This window comes from Rhinoraja longicauda, chromosome 11 (genome assembly GCF_053455715.1).
Source record: "Rhinoraja longicauda isolate Sanriku21f chromosome 11, sRhiLon1.1, whole genome shotgun sequence".
In the NCBI taxonomy this organism is placed as follows: Eukaryota; Metazoa; Chordata; class Chondrichthyes; order Rajiformes; family Arhynchobatidae; genus Rhinoraja; species Rhinoraja longicauda.
Genome location: NC_135963.1, coordinates 27509781 through 27534211, shown reverse-complemented (window position 1 = coordinate 27534211; position 24431 = coordinate 27509781). Strand labels below are relative to the sequence as shown.

General features: G+C 41.6%; 1 protein-coding gene across 1 annotated transcript in view; it reads right to left on the bottom strand.

The window, feature by feature from the left end:
• The window catches only part of faf1 (Fas (TNFRSF6) associated factor 1), a 208424-nt gene that overhangs the window by 98597 nt on the left and 85396 nt on the right, over nucleotides 1–24431 (bottom strand). Inside the window, exon 8 of the mRNA XM_078408556.1 lies at nucleotides 2045–2131. Coding sequence (XP_078264682.1) covers nucleotides 2045–2131 — 87 coding nt within the window. The remainder of the gene's footprint in view (nucleotides 1–2044; nucleotides 2132–24431) is intronic.

Genomic DNA, 24431 nt, shown 5'->3' with positions numbered 1-24431 from the left:
GGACACCAGTCCTCCCCCTATGGTCTGTTGTAATGAGGGTTTACTGTACCGCCAGTTCAGAATAGCTCCTCCCCACTGCAAAACTAATGAACAGACATTATATAAACTAAGGGTGTAATCCTGATTTCCCAACCTACCACGCTGCAACTGTTGCACTTTTTTATAAATCTGCACTACCTCTGCAGCTGCAACACTATATTCTGCATTCTGTATTGTTCTCATTACGCTACTTGGTGTATGGTAGGATTTGACTGAATAGCACTCAAATTTTTTTTTAACCGTATGTCTGTGCATGTGACAATAATAAACTAATACCAATAAACAACAGCATTCAACATCATCATACACGTTGCAGTGTTTTGCTTCCACTCTAGTACTGTGGTAGCTGATTAGGCCAATATGGAACTGACTGCCCCAGCCACAAATGGGACAGGTGGTGCTTGATGTTGTACTTCTTCCATTGTGCACACTTAGCTTTTGTGCTTCAGATGAATAGAGTCATGGCTCTAGAAGCTATCCTGAATGATTAATTTCTATCGTGCGTGGTCATGGGCAAGATTTCCACATCATTAGGGATTTTACACTTTATCCAGGAAGATTTGAGAATATTCTTGAATCATTTGCTCTGATAATCTCTTGCCAAAGATTCCAGTTCAGTGTTGGGCATATGAGCCACTCAACCTGCTCATTGGAGGTGACATTGTTATGAGGGGATAGACACAAAATGCTGGAGTAACTCAGCGGGTCAGGAGGCATCTCTGGAGAAAAGAAATAGGTGACGTTTCGTGTCGAGATCCTTCTTCGGACTGAGGCGAGGTTGATGAAGTGTCTCGACTCGAAATGTCACCTATTTCTTTTCTCCAGAGATGCTGCCTGACCCACTGAGTTACTCCAGCATTTTGCATCTATCTTCCGTGAAAATCAGTCTGCAGTTCCTTCCTACACATTGTTATAAGGGGTTTAATTCTAGCCTGCAGGTCTGGGAGAGGATGCTAAACTTAGCTGCCTTATGCTGCCAATAGATTTGGAGGATTTGGAGCAGCCAGCATCGGTAGCATCATTCAAATATTTTGAGGTACCCATTTTCATTAGTCTTTATCTCAGAAGCATACAGGAGAATAGGGTTCATTGCTGCACAATAAGACCATAAGTTCTCTGCCAGGAATGAGGTCTTCAAATATTATTTTTCTTCATTGTCCGAAGGCAGTATTGAACAGTCAACATAGATCGAGAGAGAACCTTAGTTTTGCAGAGGTGTAAGGCTCATTCTTCAACAGGCATCATCAGGCACAAATCCAGGGAAATTATTGTAACGTTATCTTATGAGGGTTAACTAAAACAGTGATTCAATATGATGCAGCAAATTACTTTTAAAAATGGGCAGAGGATTGGGATGGCAGCAGAGGATTGGGATGGCGGCAGAGGATTGGGAGGGTCTGATGGGGGGGGGGGGTGCAGCTGAGGATGAAGGTGGCTGTCAATTGGGGGGGGGGGGGGAGTACTGAGGATGGGGCAGCATCCAAAGGAATCAACTTCAATATAGCCATTCTTTTGGTTAAAACATAAGAACTCTGTGATAATGTCCCCATCTTAAGTATTTCTGAATAATGTCACATTGGAAGCTCAATCTGTTACTGATTAAATTAAATTCTGGGATTCAGTGAATAGGCTTTCTTCACAAATGTTAAAACTGTCAATAACTTGAAGAATGGTTGGCTGAATTATTTCAGTGTAAAGCCTTTCTGCATTGAGATACTAAAACATCTTGAAATGTTTATACAGCTGACTATTCTCAACCATGGGTAAATGTGAAAAGTAAGCTCTTGTGCCCTATGCTTCTCTTCAATTATGCAAGATGTTTGGCTAATGGTTACAATGGTTATATAAAAAGAGTAATACAGAAATGAAAATATCAAAACCACACACTAACAAATGCAGAACAGTACATAAAAGAACATCTGCTGAAAGAAAGTCTCTGGCTATTCATAACACAATACTAAGGATTGAAGAACATTAAAGTTCTTTGAAAATAAAGTGCACTCACAGAATCATCCTCGGCGGAGGCAGGCCAACCTTCCCATATCTGATGGCGGACATGAATGTTCGTGAGGTCAAATATGTTACGTTTTACCTGATAAAAGAAAAGTTTAAAAAGGATATAATACCCTTCATATTAACTATATATATATATATATTATACTACTAAAACTCAGATCTTGTGTGTATATATATATATAAATATATTTGTATGTAAGTATATCTCTCTGAGAGACATGTGACATGTGGCCCTGCAGCCAAAACGGTAAACCATAGCGCCACAATTTTTGCACCACCTTACTCACCACTCTCGCGGCGACTCTTTATAACAAGTTTTATTTAAATCGGTCTTATATTTTTTAAGTCAGACATTTTAAAATTCAAAAATCTCATTTCTAAAGACCTTTCTCCATGGGCTGCTGTATGACATCACCAGAGGGCACGCACGGACTCCCTCTTCACTCGCACAAACAAGATGGACGCCGTTAGCGCAGCCGCCTGCCCGCAATCAGGGGCTCCCCTCTCCTCTCTCCCCTCTCCCCTCTCCCCTCTCCCCTCTCCCCTCTCCCCTCTCCCCTCTCCCCTCTCCTCTCTCCCCTCTCCTCTCTCCCCTCTCCCCTCTCCCCTCTCCTCTCTCCCCTCTCCTCTCTCCCCTCTCCTCTCTCCCCTCTCCTCTCTCCCCTCTCCCCCACAACCACCGCCAGTAATCCCAGCTCGGCTAGGCCACAGCCGCTGTCGCGCTGCCCGTCTCCAGTAGTCCGCCGCTCCAGGAGAGTTAGAGTGGGGGAGGACGGGGAGGGTGGGAGGACGAGAGAGTGGGGGTGGGAGGGAGAGTGGGACTGGGGAGGGGGACAGCGGGGGGTGGGGGCGAGGGGGGTTGGTGGTGGGGGAAGAGAGAATGGGGGAAAGGGGGGTGGTGGGGAAAGGGGAGGTGGGGGAGAGTAAGAGTGGGGCTGGGGAGTAGAGAATGGGGGGTGGGGGGAAGAGAGAGTGGGGGAAAGGGGGGTGGTGGGGAAAGGGGAGGTGGGGGAGAGTGAGAATGGCGGTGGGGTGGAGAGAATGGGGGGGGTGGGGGAAAGGGCCAAAGGGGGATGGTGGGGAAAGGGGGGGTGGGGGAGAGTAAGAGTGGGGCTGGGGGAGGAGAGAATGGGGTGGTGGTGGGGAAAGGGGGGTGGTGGGGAAAGGGGGGTGGGGAGAGTAAGAGTGGGGCTGGGGGAGGAGAGAATGGGGGGAGGGGGGGTGGGGGAAAGGGGGGTGGTGGGGAAAGGGGGGTGGTGGGAAAGGGGGGGAGAATAAGAGTGGGGCTGGGGGAGGAGAAAATGGGGGGGGGTGGGGGAATGGGCCCAACTTTGTCTAGTTTTTACTAAAAGTCATCTCACAGTACATTTCAGCATGAGGCTTGTCATACATAAATACAGAGAATGGTTATTCATGTCAACCTTTACTGGCAGACTTTTTATCCTATAATTTTCAAAACAATTTCAAAATGGAAAAACACAGCTGCTAAAGACCACATTGTTCAATGTAAAATGATGAGCAATAGATAATTAACAAAAGGCTCCATAATTTATACTATGTCCTCAGGTACCACAAATTCTGCATACCACTATGATTTAGGCCATTCAATGAAAACAGAGCTGCTGAAAAGGCATTTTTATTTATTTTACCACTCGCAAGTTTTTGTTGAAGTTCTTTCATTTTTTAAAAGCATATTAATGCAACATACCATACAATACCCTTATGTAGTAAGGGTACTACAAGCCTGACCAGCTACTGCTCAACAGTATCAGTGAAACAAAGTTGCTGGAAATGCCACAGTTTTAATGCTGTGGAAAGTTTTAGCATGCCTTGATTGTTAAACGTCCTTTCAGTAGGCCTGGCAAATTTTGAAAATGCTCTGTTCAAATACTTAGAAATACACCTATTTTATTTTGTTATGTAAACCCTTCATGATTTATCCAAAGATGAAAATATTAAATACCTTATGTTCATTCCATCAATGGAAGGAAAAAATAGTGCCAATTATTTTATCGGTTGTACACATTAACAGGAATAGTCCAAAACTTCAAATATTAAATAAAATCCAGAGGTTGGGAATGTGCCATAGTCGAATGATGCAGTTCATGAAGACAATGATTACATTTTATACATTCTCTTTAGGAATTATTGAAGAGAATTATCTTTGCAAGCCTATCATCAAAACTTCACTTCCAAAACACAGAGTTGAAAGACCACTGATGTCTGTACTTCAGATATTCTTTTTTACAAATCAAACATTTGTAAACCAAGGATATTCTCAAAAAATGGCATTTACCAATAGATTTCAACATATACAAAACATTTCAGAAAGTTGCTATTAGTTCCTCCAAAAATATCATGCATCTAATTTAAAAAAGAGAGATTGTGCGTTTGCAAAGTGGATGGAGAATCACGGGTTCTAAATTTAGACTCATGTATGTTAAAAGTTTGGTGTTGAGATAATTCACATATTTCTTTTTAGATTAAATGATCTATAAAAAAATAAACATGCCTGTCCATGACACGACTAGTGTCAGATAGCTTTACCAGTATATTCACAATACTACAATTGAAAATTTTCACAAATTGTACAATCTGTAAGTTACTCATGTTTGTCCCACTTGTCCAAATAAATTTGCACCATCTTTTTTCATCAGAAGTGGTTGCAGCAAGAATGGTGGCATAAATACAGAAAATATGTGATTGCCATTGATTCACCAGAATGAAGAGTTACATTGGACTCGATTTGGCGGGAACGTACTGACAGCTCCAGAACTGCCAGCACCTAGTTTCATTTCATCAAGATCAGTATTTCAACTCAAACACTAAAGTCCTGAATTTTCTGGCAACGTTGTAGTTTCCTGTGCACAGATGTTGGACTCTGCTTGGTGTTCAGTGCTAAAGCACAAACTTGATTGATGCAAGGAGTAGGAACAGCTGCAGAGGAGCAATTTACACATTTTAATACTGTTTGTTTTAATGATTTTAATTATTGAAGAGGTCAAAATTGTTTAAGTATTTTCCTTTTAAAATTGCTAATAATGCTTTAACTGTTTAATTGATTTTTAATGGGCAGTAGCATGGTAGGCTGGAGCTGGCAAATCAATTAATTCAGCAGCCAAAATTGGCAAAGTCCAGAACATAGAAAATAGGTGCAGGAGGAGGCCATTCGGCCCTTCGAGCCAGCACCGCCATTCATTGTGATCATGGCTGATCGTCCCCAAATCAATAACCCGTGCCTGCCTTCTCCCCATATCCCATGATTCAACTAGCCCCTAGAGCTCTATCTAACTCTCTTAAATCCAGTGATTTGGCTTCCACTGCCCTCTGTGGCAGAGAATTCCACAAATTCACAACTCTATGGGTGAAAAAGTTCCTTTTCACCTCAGTTTTAAATGGCCTCCCCTTTATTCTAAGACTGTGGCCCCTGGTTCTGGATTCGCACAACATTGGGAACATTTTTCCTGCATCTAGCTTGTCCAGTCCTTTTATAATTATATATGTTTCTATAAGATCCCCTCTCATCCTTCTAAACTCCAGTGAATACAAGCCTAGTCTTTTCAATCTTTCCTCATATGACAGTCCCGCCATCCCAGGGACCAATCTCTTGAACCTACGTTGCACTGCCTCAATTACAAGGATGTCCTTTCTCAAATTAGGAGACCAAAACTGTACACAATACTCCAGATGTGGTCTTACCAGGGCACGATACAACTGCAGAAGAACCTCTTTACTCCTATACTGAAATACTCTCGTTATGAAGGCCAACATGCCATTAGCTTTCTTCACTGCCTGCTGTACCTGCACGCCAACTTTCAGTGACTGGTGTACAAGGGCACCCAGGTCTCGCTGCACCTCCCCCTTACCCAACCTAACACCATTGCGATAATAATCTGCCTCCTTGTTTTTGCCGCCAAAGTGGATAACCTCACATTTATCTATATTTATATACATTATACTATATCACGCATCTGCCCACTCACTCAACCTGTCCAGGTCACCCTGCGACCTTCTAACATCCTCTTCACAGTTCACACTGCCACCCAGCTTTGTGTCATCCGCAAACTTGCTAGTGTTGCTTCTAATTCCCTCTTCCAAGTCATTAATATATATGGTAAACAGTTGCGGCCCCAACACCGAGCCTTGCAGCACTCCACTCACCACTGCCTGCCATTCTGAAAAGGACCCGTTTTCTCATACTCTTTGCTTCCTGTCTGCCAACCAATTTTCCATCCATGTCAACACCCTACCCCCAATACCATGTGCTCTCATTTTAGTCACCAATCTCCCGTGCGGGACCTTAGCAAAGGCTTTCTGAAAGTCTAGATACACTACATCCACTGGCTCCCCTTCATCCATTTTATCACATCTTCAAAAAATTCCAGAAGATTAGTCAAGCATCATTTCCCTTTCATAAATCCATGCTGACTTGGACTTATCCTTTTACTGCTATCCAAATGCACCATTATTACCTCTTTAATAATTGACTCCAGCATCTTTCCCTCCACTGAAGTCAGGCTAACTGGTCTGTAATTCCCTGTTTTCTCTCTCGCTCCTTTCTTGAAAAGTGGGATAACATTAACTATCCTCCAAGTCACAGGAACTGATCCTGAATCTATTGAACATTGGAAAATGATCACCAATGCGTCCACTATTTCTAGAGCCACCTCCCTGAGGACCCTGGGATGCAGACCATCAGGCCCAGGGGATTTATCATCCTTCAGTCCCATTAGTCTACCCAATACTATTTCTCCCCTAATGAATTTTTTTTTCAGTTCCTCTACCTCCCTAGATCCTCTGTCTTCCAGTACATCTGGGAGATTGTGTCTTCCTTCGTGAAGACAGATCCGAAGTACCTGTTCAACTCTTCTGCCATTTCCTTGTTACCCATAATAATTTCACCCGTGTCTGCCTTCAAGGGACCCACATTTGACTTTGCTACTCTTTTTCTCTTAACATATCTAAATAAGCTTTTACTGTCCTTTATATTCTTGGCCAGCTTCCCTTCGTACTTCATCTTTTCAGCCCGTATTGCCTGTTTTGTTACCTTCTGTTGTCCTATGAAAGTTTCCTAATCCTCTGGCTTCCCGGTACTCTTTGCTGTGTTATACATCTTTTCTTTTAGTTTTATTCCATCCCTAACTTCCCTTGTCAGCCACGGTTGCCTCTGAGGGAAGTTAGGGATGGAATAAAACTAATGCACACATGTGCTGCCAAACATGGAAGGACAAGCCTTACCAAATGAAGGATGGTGCTGCATGTGTCACAACACTCCATCAAGTTTGGGTCAAATTATACTGAGATTTGCTGGGAATAGGTCCTCTAATTCAAATGGGGATTCCGGGCAGGGTGAAATCTAGTCAAATAATTTTACTTTAAATATTTTAAATTCTTCTCAAATACAGCATTGCAAATCTAGTTTAACTTTTTTTTTAAAGTTACAATATTTTCATTACTCCAATTTTAATAACATAATTCAAAAACATGCCTTGATGTCAAAGAAATTTTAGAGCTGTTATTCTCTCTTAGCTTTAACTCCAGACAAATCTCAGATCCCAACATGGTCTTCTTTTAAGATTCTTTGGTGCACTTTGAGGGCCTTAGCACTCCATTTCCTGTAGCCTAATCGCCAACTGACTTTAGAGTGCAGAGAGCCAGTGATATTCTAGATTTAGATTTAGAGATACAGCGCAGAAACAGGCCCTTCGGCCCACCGGGTCCGCGCCGACCAGCGATCCCCACACATTAACACTATGCTACACCCACTAGGGACAATTTTTTACATTTACCAAGCCAATTAACCTACAAACCTGCACGTCTTTGGAGTGTGGGAGGAAACCGAAGACCTCGGAGAAAACCCACGCAGGTCACGGGGAGAACATACAAACTCCGTACAGACAACGCCCGTAGTCGGGATCGAACCCGGGTCTCCGGCGTTGCATTCGCTGTAAGGCAGCAACTCTACCACTGCACCACCATGCCGCCCTAATATATTCTCTTCATGATCTTCTCCCTGCGTCAAATTCAAGAGAATTGCAGACACCAGCAAACCCCATTATACATCGTATTCGTGGATCTCACAAAAGCATGTAATTCTGTCAGCACTCGCGGCCTTTACCAGGTGCAAGAGAAGTTTGGGTGTCCACCACACCTTCTAAACTTCATCTAGTCTTTTCACGAAAACATGCATGGTACAGTGCAGTTTGATGGCGCCACGTTGGAAAGCTTCCCCATGAAAAGCAGAGTGAAGCAAGGTTGCGTCCTAGCCCCAACTCTGTTCGGCATCTTCCTATCTGCCCTTCTGTCCTTTGCCTTCCCGACAGACACGGCAGGAGTCTACCTCCACACCAGAAGTGATGGGAAACTCTTCCATCTAGCAAGATTAAAGGCCAAGACTAAGGTGAAAACTGTGCTACTAAGAGAACTCCTGTACGCTGATGATGCTGCATTAATTGCCCCAACGGAAAGTGGACTTCAAAGGCTCGTGAACAGGATGTCTCATGTCTGCAATATCGAATGAATATCGACTGACACTCAGCATTAAGAAGACTGTTGTCATGGGTCAGGGCACTCCGCTCCCCCCTCAAATCAGCCTAAACACCACTTTACTGGAATCCGTAAAAAAATTCTCCTACTTGGATCCACGATGACTGATAGCCTCTCTTTGGATGAGGAAATCAACTCATGCATAGGAAAGGCAGCAACCACCTTCGGGAGACTAACCAAGCGGGCATGGAAGAATAGGAAACTCACAATCAAGGTCACTGTCTACAAAGTCTGCATATTGAGCATGCTACTTTAGTGAAGCTTGGACGACCTATCAACATCAAAAGCGGAAATTGAATAACTTCCATTTTCGCTGCCTTCGCCGCAACCTGGGAGTTTTTTTGGCAGGACAAAATCACCAACAAATCTGTCCTCTCTCTAACCAACATGCCTAGCATCTCTACTATCCTCAAGCAGAAGTGCCTCCGCTGGCTTGGACATATACACAAGATGGACAATGGGCGTATCGCCAAAGACGTGCTTTATGGGGAGGTTGCCATGCTCGGAGACCAAGAGGAAGACTCCACTCCAAGGACACAATTAAAAGGGATGTGACAAGCTTCAATAACAACACTGACAACTGGGAAGTGGCTGCTGAGGACCATGGCAGGTGAAGGAAGGACCTCCAGGCGGGCATGAAACATCTCAACAGCATGATGTTCAGGACCCTGGAGCACAGGCGCCAACGCCGCAATATGGTCAAAGACAACAGCCATGGACTCCCCAGAACAACGACCAGAGACGACCTCACCTGTGGAAACTGTGGAAGGATCTGCCTGTCACGGATAGGCCTCGTCAGTCACAAAAGGAAATGTAACCCCAGATGAAAAATCCCCCTCTCCAAGCAGGACAACACCAAGCCGACCATCATCTCCCGCAGATGGACCGGTACCAGAGAGAGAGTCGCCGCCTGACTTTAGAGTGCAGAGAGTCAGTAATATTGATTTACTGCATCTAGACCAGGTGAGGGCTTGTGAGATCTGGGATAACACAATTTGGCTCAACGGTTTTTGTTTGTTTCTTAATATCAAGCCTATTCAGAACTAAAAAACTTGGAAATACTGGAAACAGATGACACAAAGCTGGGTGGCAGTGTGAAGTGTGAGGAGGATGCTATGAGGATGCAGGGTGACTTGGACAGATTGTGTGAGTGGGCAGATGCATGGCAGATGCAGTTTAATGTGGATAAATGTGAGGTTATCCAGCTGGCAGCATGGTGTTCAGTGAACAATCTGGTCCTGAACTCCTCCAAAACAAAGGAACTTATAATTGACTTTAGAAAAACCAGTGGAGATTACGACCCACTCTACATCAATGGGGTCTGTGTGGAAAGGGTACCAGCTTTCAGGTTCCTGGGTACGCACATCGCAGAGGATCTTACCTGGTCTACCAACACCATCACCACAGTAAAGAAGGCACAGCAGAGACTCCACTTCCTGAGGATCCTCAGGAAAACCAACCTGCAGGAGAAGCTCATGTTGTCCTTCTATCGCTGCTCCATCGAGAGTGTGCTGGCATACTGTATAACCACATGGTATGCCAGCTGCTCAGAAAAGGACAGGAAGGCCCTTCAGAGGGTCATCACGACGGCCCAGAAGATCATCGGCTGCTCACTGCCCTCCCTGGAGCACCTGTTCAGACTACGCTGCCTCAGTAGAGCAGGCAAAATAATAAAAGATCCATCCCACCCCGGCCACCGTCTGTTTGTTCATCTGCCCTCTGGTCGACGTTTCAGGTCGATCAAATCCCGAACAAACAGACTTAAGAACAGTTTTTACCCCAGGGCCATACGAGAACTGAACACTACCTTTGCACTAGGCAACACCGTTAAAAAATCTTGTACTTAATATAATTGTATTTAATTGTATTTATGTATTTATTTGTTTTTGCATTTATTGCATATATGTTTGTACGCACCGTCAGGATTGGCTATTTTTTAATTTCGTTGTACTCGTTGCAATGACAATAAATGAATATTATTATTATTATTATTATTGGTGGTAAGAACAGAAAGGCAGATTATTATTTGAATGATGTCGTTAGGAAAAGAGGAAGTACAACGAGATCTGGGTGTCCTAGTTCATCAGTCACTGAAAGTAAGCATGCAGATACAGCAGACAGTGAAGAAAGCTAATGGAATGTTGGCCTTCATAACAAGAGGAGTTGAATATAGGAGCAAAGAGGTCCATCTGCAGTTGTACAGGGCCCTAGTGAGACCACACCTGGAGTATCGTGTGCAGTTTTGGTCTCCAAATTTGAGGAAGAACATTCTTACTATTGAGGGAATGCAGCGTAGGTTCACGAGGTTAATTCCCGGAATGGTGGGACTGTTGTATGTTGAAAGACTGGAACGACTGGGCTTGTATACGCTGGAATTTAGAAGGATGAGAGGGGATCTTATTGAAACATATAAGATTATTAAGGGATTGGACATGCTAGAGGCAGGAAATATGTTCCCGATGTTGGGGGAGTCTCGAACCAGGAGCCACACTTTAAGAATAAGGGGTAGGCCATTTAGAACGAAGATGAGGAAAAACGTTTTCACTCAGAGAGTTGTGAAACTGTGGAACTCTTAGCCTCAGAAGGCAGTGGAGGCCAATTCCCTGGATGTTTTCAGGAGAGAATTAGATAGAGCTCTTAATGATAGCTGAGTCAAGGGATATGGGGAGAAGGCAGTAACGGGATACTGATTGTAGATGATCAGCCATGATCACGGTGAATGGCGGTGCTGGCTCGAAGGGCCGAATGGCCTACTCCTGCACCTATTGTCTACAGTGGACAAGGTTACATCCACAATTGGAGTATTTTTCAGTCCCAGAAGGATCCCAAAACGAAAATGATATTTCTGATTCTGCAATGCTGTCCGACTGTTGAGCGGTATCTTCTGTTTTCATCTGCAATTTCCAACATCTACAGTTATTTTTAATTTTCAGACTTGTTACCCTCCCCCAAACCACACAACGTGCCAGTCCCACATCATACAACCACACAATTTCTTACCATTTTAGAGATGGAACTCAACATCCAGAAATTCTTCATTAGAAACATGCAAATGGAAAATTTCAATTTTTTTTCAGTGTCATTGGTGAGTGAATATCTGCTATCAATGTTTCAACCGATAGTAAATTTTGCTCAATTTTGACATGAGCACCGTCACTGCAAATGTCTCATGGGATTATAATGGAAATATCTAAACCAGATTGAAGATTAAGATAACCCTTTATTCAGGTCCATAGTCAGAATCATCGTTTTGGTAAGAATGGATTTGAACCTTTCTTGCCATCAAAAGACCTGTGTGCAAATTGTGTAACCAACCTATGCAAAGTACAGAAAGAAGGAAGACAAAGTATAGAAATGAAGAAAAAGTACAGAAAGAAGGAAAAATAAGTACATGAAGAAAAGGATTTCTTAGATTGTTACTTGCAAGAGGAGAAGGGCATGTGAATAATGGAGGCATAAGGAAGGGGTTGAAGGCTACCATTGTCACATAATGAGAGGAGATGAGGCTGAAGAAGGGGCTTGACCCGTTACCTATTCCTTCTCTCCAGAGATGCCGTCTGACCCGCTGAGTTATTCCAGCGTTTTGTGTCTATCTGAGGCTATCGGAAAATTTACTGAATAAAAATATAACATACGTTATTGTGCCCTGAAACTTAAGAATCCAGTGACTTATGTCAATGCATTGAAAGTAAAATTGGCAAATATATGGGTAAATAAAGCACCGCTTCATTTAACAGCTTTTAAATATCACTATCAGAACACTAAGAGAGTAAGTTACCAAAACTACACACTAGTTCATACACCTTCTGGTATGCCTCTCGGAAAGATAAGATCGGTACATCAAGAAAAGACTTGTAGGCACATCTGCTAATATGATCGGGCCTCTAAATTTTGATGTAGTTCATTATGACCGAATTGTAATCGCATTAGGTGTATAGGATTTGTTCATGTTTCTGATCCCTATGTTACATCAGGTAAATACCTGGGTCGGCATGGTGAGATTTGGGCAGAGGGATGCGTTTTAGTGATAATTAATTTTGACTCTATCATCTATGAAAATAATTTAAGAAAATAATCATGAGCTCTAAGTAATTGAGCCACTTTAATTTTGTGTAGATCTTATCATGCTGTAACTATTTTCTTCTGGTAAAAGTGTAGCAAGAAGCATCTTTGTTTTTTATTTAAAAAAACCCAAAACTGCATGTAGAACTGATTGTTTTTGCATATTTATGACTAATCTTATTTATCTGTCTGATGGCATCTTAATACCAATGAGCTAAAAAGGTACTGAAAGCTGATGGTCTTTACCTTCCTACTTAAGGACCTGGACTACTGTACATTGTTCTGTATTTTTACCTCCCTTCCCTGATTTAACAAACAATGATCAAATTTATAAATGAGTAACATAACAAGATACTTTCAATAAATCTTCATAAAAGCAAATGAAATATGTTCACACATGATAGGAGCAGAATTAGGCCATTCGGCCCATCAAGTCTCCTCCGCTATTCAATCATTGCTGATCTAAACCTCCCCCTCAACCGCATTCTCCTGCTTTTTCTCCATTCTGTATTAATCAAAAATCTATCTCTGCCATAAAAATATCCATTGACTTGGCCTCCACCACCTTCTGTGGCAATGGATTCCACAGATTCACCACCCCCTAACTAAAGAAATTCCTCTTCATCTTCCTCAAGGAAAGTCCTTTTATTCTAAGGCTATGATCTTTGGTCCGAGACTCTCCCACGTGGAAACATCCTCTCCACATCCACTCTATCCAAGCCTTTCACTATTCGGTAATTTTCAATGAGGTCCTCGCTCATCCTTCTAAACTCCAGTGACTTGAGTCCCAATGCCGTCAAACGTTCATCATATGTAAACCCACTCATTCCTGCGATCATTCTCCTCTGGACCCAAAACCTCCTCTGGACCCTCTCCAGCACCAGCACATCCTTCCTCTGATATGGGGCCCAAAATTCTCACAATACCCCAAATGCGGTCTGACCAGGGCCCTATAAAGCCTAAGCATTACATCCCTGTTTAGTCCTCTCAAAATAAATGTTACCATTGCATTGGCCTTCCTTTCTACTGATTTGAATTGAAAATGAACTATTTGGGAATCCTGCATAAGCACTCCCAAGTCCCGTTGCACCTCTGATTTATGAATTCTCTCCCCATTTAGAAAATAGTCTTACCTTTATTCCTACTACCAACATGCATGACTGCATGCTACATTGTATTCCATCTGCCACTTCTCTGCCCACACTCCCAACCTGTCCAAGTCCTTCTGCAAAGTCCCTGCTTTCTCTACACTACCTGCCCCTCCACCTATCTTTGTAATATATAACAAAATTATCAGTAATCAGTAAACTAGACCGATAATACAAAAATCAAAGTATGTAAAGTATTGCTAGTAGTGCTAAGGTAGGGTTATGGTTGGGATTGTGAAGACTGTCATAGAGTCATAGAACTGTAGAGACCACCTTGTCCATGCAGGTCAAACCTCCCTATACATGGACAATGTTGCCAACCTTTGCTCATATCCACAGATGGTCAGCAGATTGATCAGCATCCGAGACCAGTTTGAGTTTGCTTCGATAGCCAGATGCCACTGAAGGAAGAGTGAGGCCAAGCTCTTCGGCAACTGGCCGACCGATCTTCCATCCCTTCACCATCAGGTATGACTTTGTGAAGGTTCTGGGGATCTGGTTCCGGGGGACCGAGTTGGGCAACTGAAATTAGCTAGAGCGAAAGTGGGTCTATGGAAGCAGCGTTCCCTCTCGATAACTGGGAAACATTTGGTCATCAGGTTCCAGATGCTCTTGGGGCTGCTTCCCTTGGCGCAGGTCCCCTGCTCCTCGGCGATCGCCTGGGTCGTCTTCCAGTTCATTTGGGGTTCATAGAGCGGGTCACAATGCACATATCAGGCAATGAGGGCAACAGCATGACCAACGTCACCCTCATCATGAGGGCTAACTTCATGTGTGCTTGCATCAGGCTTAGTGTTGTGCCAAAGTATGTGGGCACCGAGTGTCACTGCCTGCTAAGGTTCCCCCTGTCCCCGGTGTTGCAAAGGAGGGGCCTGGCTCTGATGCCATGCAATGTGCCAGTCAGCTGGACATTGCCGCACCACCGGTCCTTTGTCGAAAGGTTCTTCCGGACCAACAACTTGCGCCATGCCCATCAGGCAGTGGACAGCACCGAACATCCTGCAGGCATTGCAAGATATGGACTTGATGGATCATCTGGGTGGTTCCCTGAGCAGACTGCCCACACAGCAGACTGTCTGGCAAAATGCCTCATCGTCAAACTCACCAATAGCACCAAGACCTCGCTCAGCTGGCATTGAGAAAGGCCTTCCCAGTCAGATCCTTCCTGCAGTCGGCAACTTACTACCAATGCAGTGCCCTCGGAAGGCTGCTATAAGGTGGAGATGGTTGCCCATCTCTTCGCAATGTGGATTTGCAAAGAGAGTCTGGGGAATGGTTCAAGGGTCCTTGTCAAGGTTCATTCCAAATAGCTCCATAACTCTATGATTTACAGACTGTTCCCAGGGACACACTTGGACATCAAGTGCTGATGTAAGATCATCAAATTGGCGAAAGACGCTCTTCTGTCTGCCCGAAAACCTGTTGGCCTCCAAGCAGAGCAAGGTGTCCGTCAGGCAATGTTGCCAACTGGCCCATTGTGTGTGTGCTGAGAGACTTCCTGAAGCAGCCCATGCTCTGTGGGGAAGGACCATAGTCTCAGATCCTTCCGCTACAGGTCATTGAGGGGCAGAGTCTGTTAGAGACTCTAACAAGGGAAGGGACATGAGTGCCAATGGTGTTGGTTTAAAGAGAGTTTACAAACACCACCGCATATGACACTAATTAAAGTATAGACTCTGAGAATGTTGGAAGAGTTTTTGCACTTTCTTGTTTTGTATATATTTTAAATTTGAATAAAGTTTATTTTTGGAAAATAAAAGTTGGCACATTTGGCTAGTTCCATAAACCTTCCTATCCACATCAAAGGATGGTGGTGCAAGATCCTGATGATTGACAGGAGGAGTCTGTTCTTGAAGCTGGAGGTAATGGTTCTCAGGTTCTCATATTTTCTTCCCATGTTATTATCAGGAACTCTAATGCTTACTTCCAGCTATGATCCATGCACAGTCCTTTACCCAGAGTAGGGGTATCAAGAACCAGAGGAAATAGGTTAAAGGTGAGAAGAAAAAGACACCAATTTCCACATTAGGGTGGAGGGTATATGGAACGAGCAGTCAGAGGAGGGAGGAGAGGCAAGTACTATTACAACATTTAAAAAGCATTTGGACAGGTACATGGATAGAAAAGGGTGAGAGGGAGATGGGTCAAAATGGGCAGGTGAAGAGAGGACATCTTGGTCGGCATGGGTAAGTAGGCCGGAGTGCCTGTTGTCATGGTGTATGACTCTATGCCTCTAAATGAACGTGACCAAAGTAGTGCGAGTCTATGATGATATTAGCTGCCTTTTTGAGGCAGCATTTCCCTTTAATGGTGGGGAGGTCAGTACCAGTGATGGTCAAGGCAATGTCCACCACACTCAACAGCCTACTTCATTCTTGAGCGTTCAAATTTCTGAATCAGGCCACAATGCAACCAGTCAATATGCCCTCTACTGTACACTTATATACATTTGATACAGTATTCACCGACATGCCCAATCTCCTCAATCTCGGAGAAAGGTGAGACGTTGCTGAGCATTCTTTGGGATTGCATCATGCTGGGCTCAGGACAGACCATCAGACTTGTTGAAGTTGTTGACTTTCTCCTCCACCATTCCACTAATGAAGTCAGTGCATGGTCCCTCAGCTATCCCTTCCTGAAGTCAACAATCAGCGCCTTGGCCTTACTAAAACTGAAAGTACAATTCCTGTTTTGGAACCACTCAACCAGATTACGAGTCTCCCTCATGTACGCTAACTCATTATTACCTGTTACTTGCACAACAATGGTGGTGTCATCAGCAAATTTAAAGATAGTGTGGCTGTGACTGGTTACACAGTCATTGGTACAGAAGAGTGGAACAGTATGCAGCCCTGAGGTGCCCTGTGCAGATGGTCAGTGAAGTATTGTTGCCAATCAGTACTGATGAAGTCTGCCAATTAGGAAGTTGTGAATCCAATAGTATAAGGAGGAACATTGGCCTAGGTCCCAGAGTTGAAAAATGGGTTTCAAGGGGATGATGGTTTGAGCGTCAAGCTGTAGTCATTGAACAACAGTACGATGAATATGGTCTTGTAAGTTGATTTGTATCACAACCAGCTTCGCGAAGCACTTTATCACAATGATACAAATGCCACCAGTCTGTAACATTGAGGAAAGTTTCCTTATTCTTCATGGAAACTGGTATTATGGAAATCCTTTTAAATCATGCGAGGACATCAGATCGTTGTTGAGGGGATGAAGAGATCCACAAATACTCCAACAAGTTCGGACAACACAGGTACATTGTGAGGGTGGATCCTTTGAGGGTTCAGCCTTCAAAGGATCTTCTAACGTCAGCCTTCGAGACCAAGATCACAGGTTTGTCAAGGGTTACTAGGCCCACGAATGTACAGAAACTGATGCAATCCGTTTGAGTAGTTCTAGCATTTAATATTTCTATTCTGTGGTTGCTAACCTGTAGAGCATTTCCAACAATTTACCACTTCAGAATTCGTGTGTCTGCAGTTTTTTTATGATTTTCAAAAATTTAAATAAGCGTGTTTTGATATAACACGAGGTTTTGATGTAACACAAGATTGATATATGGATATGAAAGCAATGTTGTACTGATTTCCAGCATAATATTATTAAATGCTGTGCTGGAGGAAATGTCCTGTTAACTAATGCTTATCATTACATTTTTGGAGCCAGCCCCAGCAAGAGAAACCTCAGCAAAAATTTCCAATCAAGGATGCATGAAATACTTCATGTCCCTTGCAAAAGCCCTGCAAGGGTATTTGGAGCACATTGTCCAGGAATGCCTGTCATAAGGCTACTCTTGTCTGCCTCCCGTAATATCAAAGAAGGAGGCTTGCAATTTAATAAAATATTTAGTACTCCAACCTCTCACTCCACCTGAACTTTATCGCTGATGTACAACTGGTTTCCAATTCACTGAACTCCAGCTCACCCTCCCACAATATAAATCTGGTATGCCAACCCAAGATAACAGTGTTCCAAATGCACTCCGTCCTTCACTAGCACCATAGTGAGTGCAAAGTTGACCACTCACAAACCCATAATGCCATGTCAATAATCCTGCCTATCATGATTACATGTTACTCCAACTCTCACATGACATGCCTCTCCAAATTTTCTTCCCCTCTCTCACACATGTTGATCAAATGCCATTCTCACACCACCATCCAAAATTAGGTCTAAGGCCAACTGTGCAAGGTTTGCATATTTACAAACTTTGCATATTTACAAACACAAATCAGTCTGCAGAAGTGTCTCAACCCGAAACATCATCTCTGTTCTCCAGAGATGCTGTCTGACTCACTGATTTACTCCAGCACATTGTCTTTTTTTACAAACACAAAAACATGGATCAGCTTCTTATAATTGAGGCTGCAGTGGTAAACAATTTTAGATGTGACGAGTCAACACCAAAATGATTATCATCCCATGAATCAATGTTATTCCACGTTGCATTTTATGACTTGTGAGTCTTTAGGCAAAACAATAACTTGTGGACCATATTGAGCTAAAATATTATGCTTGAAAATTAAACGGTATGGATAGATTTCTTCCCGTCCTCCATTATTACAACTGCAGCAAATTTTATCGATTGGTCATTCAACGAACTATAATTAAACATAACGTACAATACCAACATCATGAAAGGAGTCAAAAACTGAATTGAAAATAAAAAACAGATTAAAAAACAAACTGTCCTAATACCTGTAAAGCACAAACTATAGCAGCCAGAATATTTATCCATAACCCAGCAGACAAAGTTAAATTTTGTTGCCTAAATGTGAAAATATATTAACAGAATTGATGTCTTATTTTATTGTGTAGGAAAAAAAAACTACAGTTGCTGGTTTAAATCGAAGATAGACACAAAATACTGGAGTAACTCAGCGGGTCAGGCAGCATCTCAGGAGAGAAGGAATGGGTGATGTTTCCGGTCGAGACCCTTCTTCAGACTGGTGTCAGGGGAGGGGGAGGGACAAAGATAGGATGTAGACGGAGACAGGAAGACCAGTAGGAGAACTGGGAAGGGGGAGGGGATAGAGAGGGGAAGCAAGGACAACCCGACGTGGGAGAAGTCAATGTTCAAACCGCTGGCGTGCAAACTGCTCAAGCGAAATATGAGGTGCTGTTCCTCCAATTTGCACTGGACCTCACACTGACAATGGAGGAGGCCCAGGACAGAAAGGTCAGATTGGGAATGGAAGGGGGAGTTGAAGTCCTGAGCCACCGGGAGATCAGGTTAGTTGAGACAGAGTGAGCGGAGGTGTCCAGCGAAACGATCGCCAAGCCTGCGCTTGGTCTCGTCGATGTAGAGAAGTTGACATCTGGAGCAGCGGATACAATAGATGAGGTTGGAGGACGTGCAGGTGAACCTCTGCCTCACCTGGAAATACTGTTTGGGTCCTTGGATGGAGTCGAGGGGGGAGGTAAAGGGACAGGTGTTGTATCTCCTGCGGTTGCAGGGGAAAGTACCTGGGGAGGGGGCGGTCTGGGTGGGAAGGGACGAGTGGACCAGGGAATGGTCTTTGCGGAAAGCAGAAAGGGGTGGAGATGGGAAGATGTGGTCAGTGGTGGGATCCTGTTGGAGGTGGCGGATATATTGGAGGATAATTTGTTGTATGCGACGGCTGATGGGATGGAAGGTGAGGACAAGGAAGACTCTATCTTCCTGTCTCCGTCTACATCGTATCTTTGTCCTGCCCCCTTCCGACATCAGTCTGAAGAAGGGTCTCGACCAGAAACGTCACCCATTCCTTCTCTCCTGAGATTCTGCCTGACCCGCTGGGTTACTCCAGCATTTTGTGTCTACCTTCTTACTTTAATAGTATTGAATATCTGTATTAGTTACTTCAAAGCACTGAGACAGAGTGGGAATATCCCTTCCTGAAGATCTTTATAAATACATGACCTGCGTGGGTTTTCTCCGAGATCTTCGGTTTCCTCCCACACTCCAAAGACGTACAGGTATGTAGGTTAATTGGCTGGGTAAATGTAAAAATTGTCCCTAGTGGGTGTAGGATAGTGTTAATGTACGGGGATCACTGGGCGGCACGGACTTGGAGGGCCGAAAAGGCCTGTTTCCGGCTGTAGATATATGATATGATATGATATGATATGATATGATAAGTTCCGAATTATAGTTCTGTCATGTAAAAGGCAAGCAAACTCAAAAAAATGTGTATATTATGATTTATAAACAAGGTTGGAGCATGAAATGCAACAAATTGTGGTTATTTGTTGTATGAGGAGTGACATTAGTTCACAAAACCAGAGTTCATGAAAACAAAATATATTTAATTCAATGACAAAAGCTAAATTTCACCGGCAAATTAATACTTTAATCAGAACTTAATTGTTAAACTGTGATAAAAGAGGATAATTAAGTAAGGTCAAGTTTATTTACCAATTTTAATACAAAGCTGCATGAAAATTCTGTTTGATAATAGAGTTGATATTAAACAAGCATACAAGCACCTGATAAGCTGGGAAGCATGCAACAAACTAACAATTGGGGTTATTTTGCTCTCTAGTTTTAATCAAATCAAAACAAAATTATAAATAATGCCTTCATAGGTAATATAGTTTATGATTTTATGGAAAATCTTCAAACAAGATGCCAAATTTATACAATCGTGCACATAAATAGCATCCAGATTTCTTTTTAAAAGCAATAATAAATGTAAGGATCTATTGAAATATTTCTTGCACAATCAAATATACCAAATGCAATGTTAGAAAATAAATTGTTTACATTTGGCTTCCTAAAATGAAAATTAATTACTGACATAACTCCTACAGTAATGAGCTTTTAATCAAAGATATATTATTTCATATCAGTAGGGGAGTGCAAACCTTACAACCTCATTTATTTCACAACCACAGCAAGTTTCAAGGCGCTTCAATTCAGTATTGTTTAAGCAGGGTCACCTTTATAACAAAGGGTGATATGGCCCAAAGGGAGTGTCGATACAATCAACCACATAGTCACTTCAGCATGATTGTGCATAAATTGGCATAAATGCTGGATTAGAACTCTCTCCCTAACAGCATTGTGGGTAAAGCCAAACATGAGGGCATCTCATCAGCTTCTCATGGGCAACTAGGGATGGGCAATTAAATGCTTGCTCACCTTGCGAAGCCCACATCCCTTCAATGTAAATTATATTTAAAAATAGCTCCAGGCCCACTAATATAAGGCACTAAATCTAATTCCACATACATTGGATGGTATTTGATGATTTTAATGGTACCTTGGAGATTGAAAATCTGTCTGTCCCTTTCTTCTTTGTTGTTTTTTTTTACTATGTGTTAAATGTATGTTTTTAGTGTTCTTTAGCTTGGTTTATGTGGAGGGGGGGCTGGGGGAAACGTTTTCTAATCCCTTACCTCGACGGAGATGTGATTTTTTTCCATCTCGAATATCCGTCCGCACTGCGGCCTAACATCGAGGAGTTGGCGGCCTGCCTCCACTACATCTTCCGACAGGTTATTTCATACACCCACTATCTCTATTTGCCTTTGTTCCATGACTTTCTCTAATAAAATATTGGAACTATTGCTAATATTAATTGTTTCTCTTTCCATAAATACTGCCTGACCTGCTAAATTGTTAAAGAATTTACGATGTTTATTCCAGCATCTGCAGCTTGTATGATTTTCATTTTTTTAATGTTTCTTATTATTTTGTTTTAATAGTTTTAAAGTTGAAAAAGCACAGCCTAATGCTTTGCAAGTTTTACTAAATCGAAAAGTGTACTATTCAATAGAATAAAATGTGAATTGACAGATGCAGTTAAACAGCTAAACTTTCCTGGTACAGAAGTAAGCTTTGGTAGAAACTGGACTTTGATCTGTTTCAGAAGGGGCAGATGTCCTTGACTTTGTTCGTCCTGTGGTTACCCAATCTTTGGGGAGAGCGCACATATTTTTAAATAAAATATTTGAAAGAGTTTAACAAAAAAATCTTTTTAAATATGCAAGTGTGGTAACCACAAAATTTAGATGTCTGTACTGTATGAAAAGCATTTGAAATTTCCATTTTGGCATTCAAAATGATGCCAATTCCAAGCAGTATAAAAGCAAATTAGTTGATGTCTGAAATAAAGTTAAATCCTCCATTTTACCCAGAAAAGACTTAAACTTTAACCCTGTTTCCGCTCCTCAGCTGCATACTGAGCTCTATTTCAAATTGTTCCTATTTTTGGAAAGTATAATTCCCTTAGATAACACAGCTTTCAATTTAGAGATTTACTGCAATTATACAATCAACTTTGTTTTCTGCCTTTGAATATCAACCTGCTGATCCATATTTCAACTACCAGAACATTCACAGCAAAGATATCCAGGTTGGCAGAAGATCTTTCACAATTGACAGTACAATTGGCAGAAACTTTAGTAGAATACTGGCCACACAGGAATTCACTGGATTTAAATATTGGTTCGACTGTAAAACTATACTACAATTCCTCCACAACACAATTAATAAAGCATGGGATTCTCATAATTTATCTGAACCTTAAAGGCAAAAGCTAGCAGTGATACTCTGTCATTTTGCTCTATTTTACCATTCGCCCAAGATCCTTGTCATTCATTTATTTGAATTTTGTAAGAAACAGCCATGTGCTTCCAGCTATTTACATAGTTATGTTTCTACCTGCTTAATAAAGCAACTGCACTTTACAATTAATCTATTGGTCATAAGGTGGTTTGGATGTCAACATAAAAGTGAAAAATCTCATATTATCTATTTATTCCGAATGTCATCATACACACCATACAGATTTTTTATAGTAAGACACCATGATTAATACCTATTTTTGCCAGTACGTATTGTATTGTCATTACATACTAATTCTTTAAAGATCTGAATATACTTTGTTCATTATGTATTGGTAGTGGCGGTTGACCAAAATTGATATTCTCTCTTTAATATATAAATTCAAATTCAGAGAAAAATTCACCAGATACGTAGAGCACAATGACCTCCTTCAGCTTTGTGATACTATGTTCATTGGAATGCTCTGTTTTATGCATTTCCTAATAAAAGGGATACAACTCTCATGGCTCTAACAGTCCCCAAGGTATTCATTTACTCCAGACAATTCCTAATTTGTGGGGATCATAGCTTTACAGCATTGAAAATTATCAACATTCAATTACTGTCTGAAAAGGGATCATGAAAATACTTAAATGCCCGATGGTGCAGCATCGTAAAAAAAACCTCAATTAATGCAATTTCATGCAAACTATGCAAGGTACATTTAAAATCTAAACTTCAATATTGCGAGTGATTTTTGTAATTGATTTATGAAATAGGCATTTCCATTAATTTTGGGTTGATTGAAATTTTATAAAATCTCATCTTTTCATTGTCCGTCAGGAGGTACTTAAGTTTTCCCAGTGGAGACCAATTTCAGGAATGTGTAATTTTGTGTATGCAAACAGCTGACCTTTGTTCCTTGGTTGAGTTCAGAAACGGCAATTGGCAAGAACCCAGAGGTGAAGAACAAAGGTCAGTGATGCTAATACTAAAATCATGCACTCCCAAAATTGATCTCTGATGGTGAAATGTAAATCCCTTTGTAATACTTGAAGCAATAATGATTTAATGTCTACTATATGCAAGTTTAAAAAAAAAATCCAATTGCAGTAAAAGTTTCAGAAATATTCTCAGTCCTCATTCTATTGACTTTTAAAAGCTTATTTCCCATTTCACTGCTTTAATGGAATATTTTTTAAAAACAAGCATTTTAACATGTTTTCAATTTGGGCAAATATATTTCCTTTCATTGTCACAATTGCACACTCTCTGTTTTGAGTAAGCAGGAATAACATGGTTTAGTGCTTCAATTCACTATCAAATTTTACAACTTTCAGTTTAAAAATTATGAACAGATTCATTTATCATGGAAAAAAAATCATGAATTGTTCAAAAAACTGAACATAATTCTAGTTGTTTCTTCCAAAACATTTTTGCAATTATAACTAAGAACATTCTTTAATTGGTTTATAAAAATGAGAGGTGTTCATACTATTATAGTCAAACCATCAATGATGAAGCATTACAGCCTTATTCAACACTAATCTGAACATGAATATACTTTCTCCTCACATGTTTTATTATATTAGAATGAAAAGTAGTAGCAGCAATTTTGACATAGTGTTATCAAAAACTCCAGCATTTAATGACTACTGCTTGTCTCAAACAAATCATTAAGGATTAAAAGGGAATGTACAGTTCTAACCAAGCCCCTTCAAACAAAAAACATTCCTTCTTCAGAGTCAAATGTGTCTCTTCCAAAGTCAACCAGTTTTTTAGTCCTCTTAAATATAACCATTTTCATCCAGACTCAAAACTAAAAAATTACATGAAATGGAATACAATATTTCACCATTGGTGTGCGAGCCCCAAAAATCAGTCCTCAAAATGCAATTCAAATGCTGTTAAGTATCAACATATAAATCGCATGATGTCATTTGAGAGGCAAGAGCATGGAATATTTCTTCAGAAACTCACAATATATCGATTATACTATATCGATGACACTATATCAATTTTTAGCATACAGCAATCTTTCCAAATATAGATATGTCTAATTAATGAAAAACATTTCATTAAGT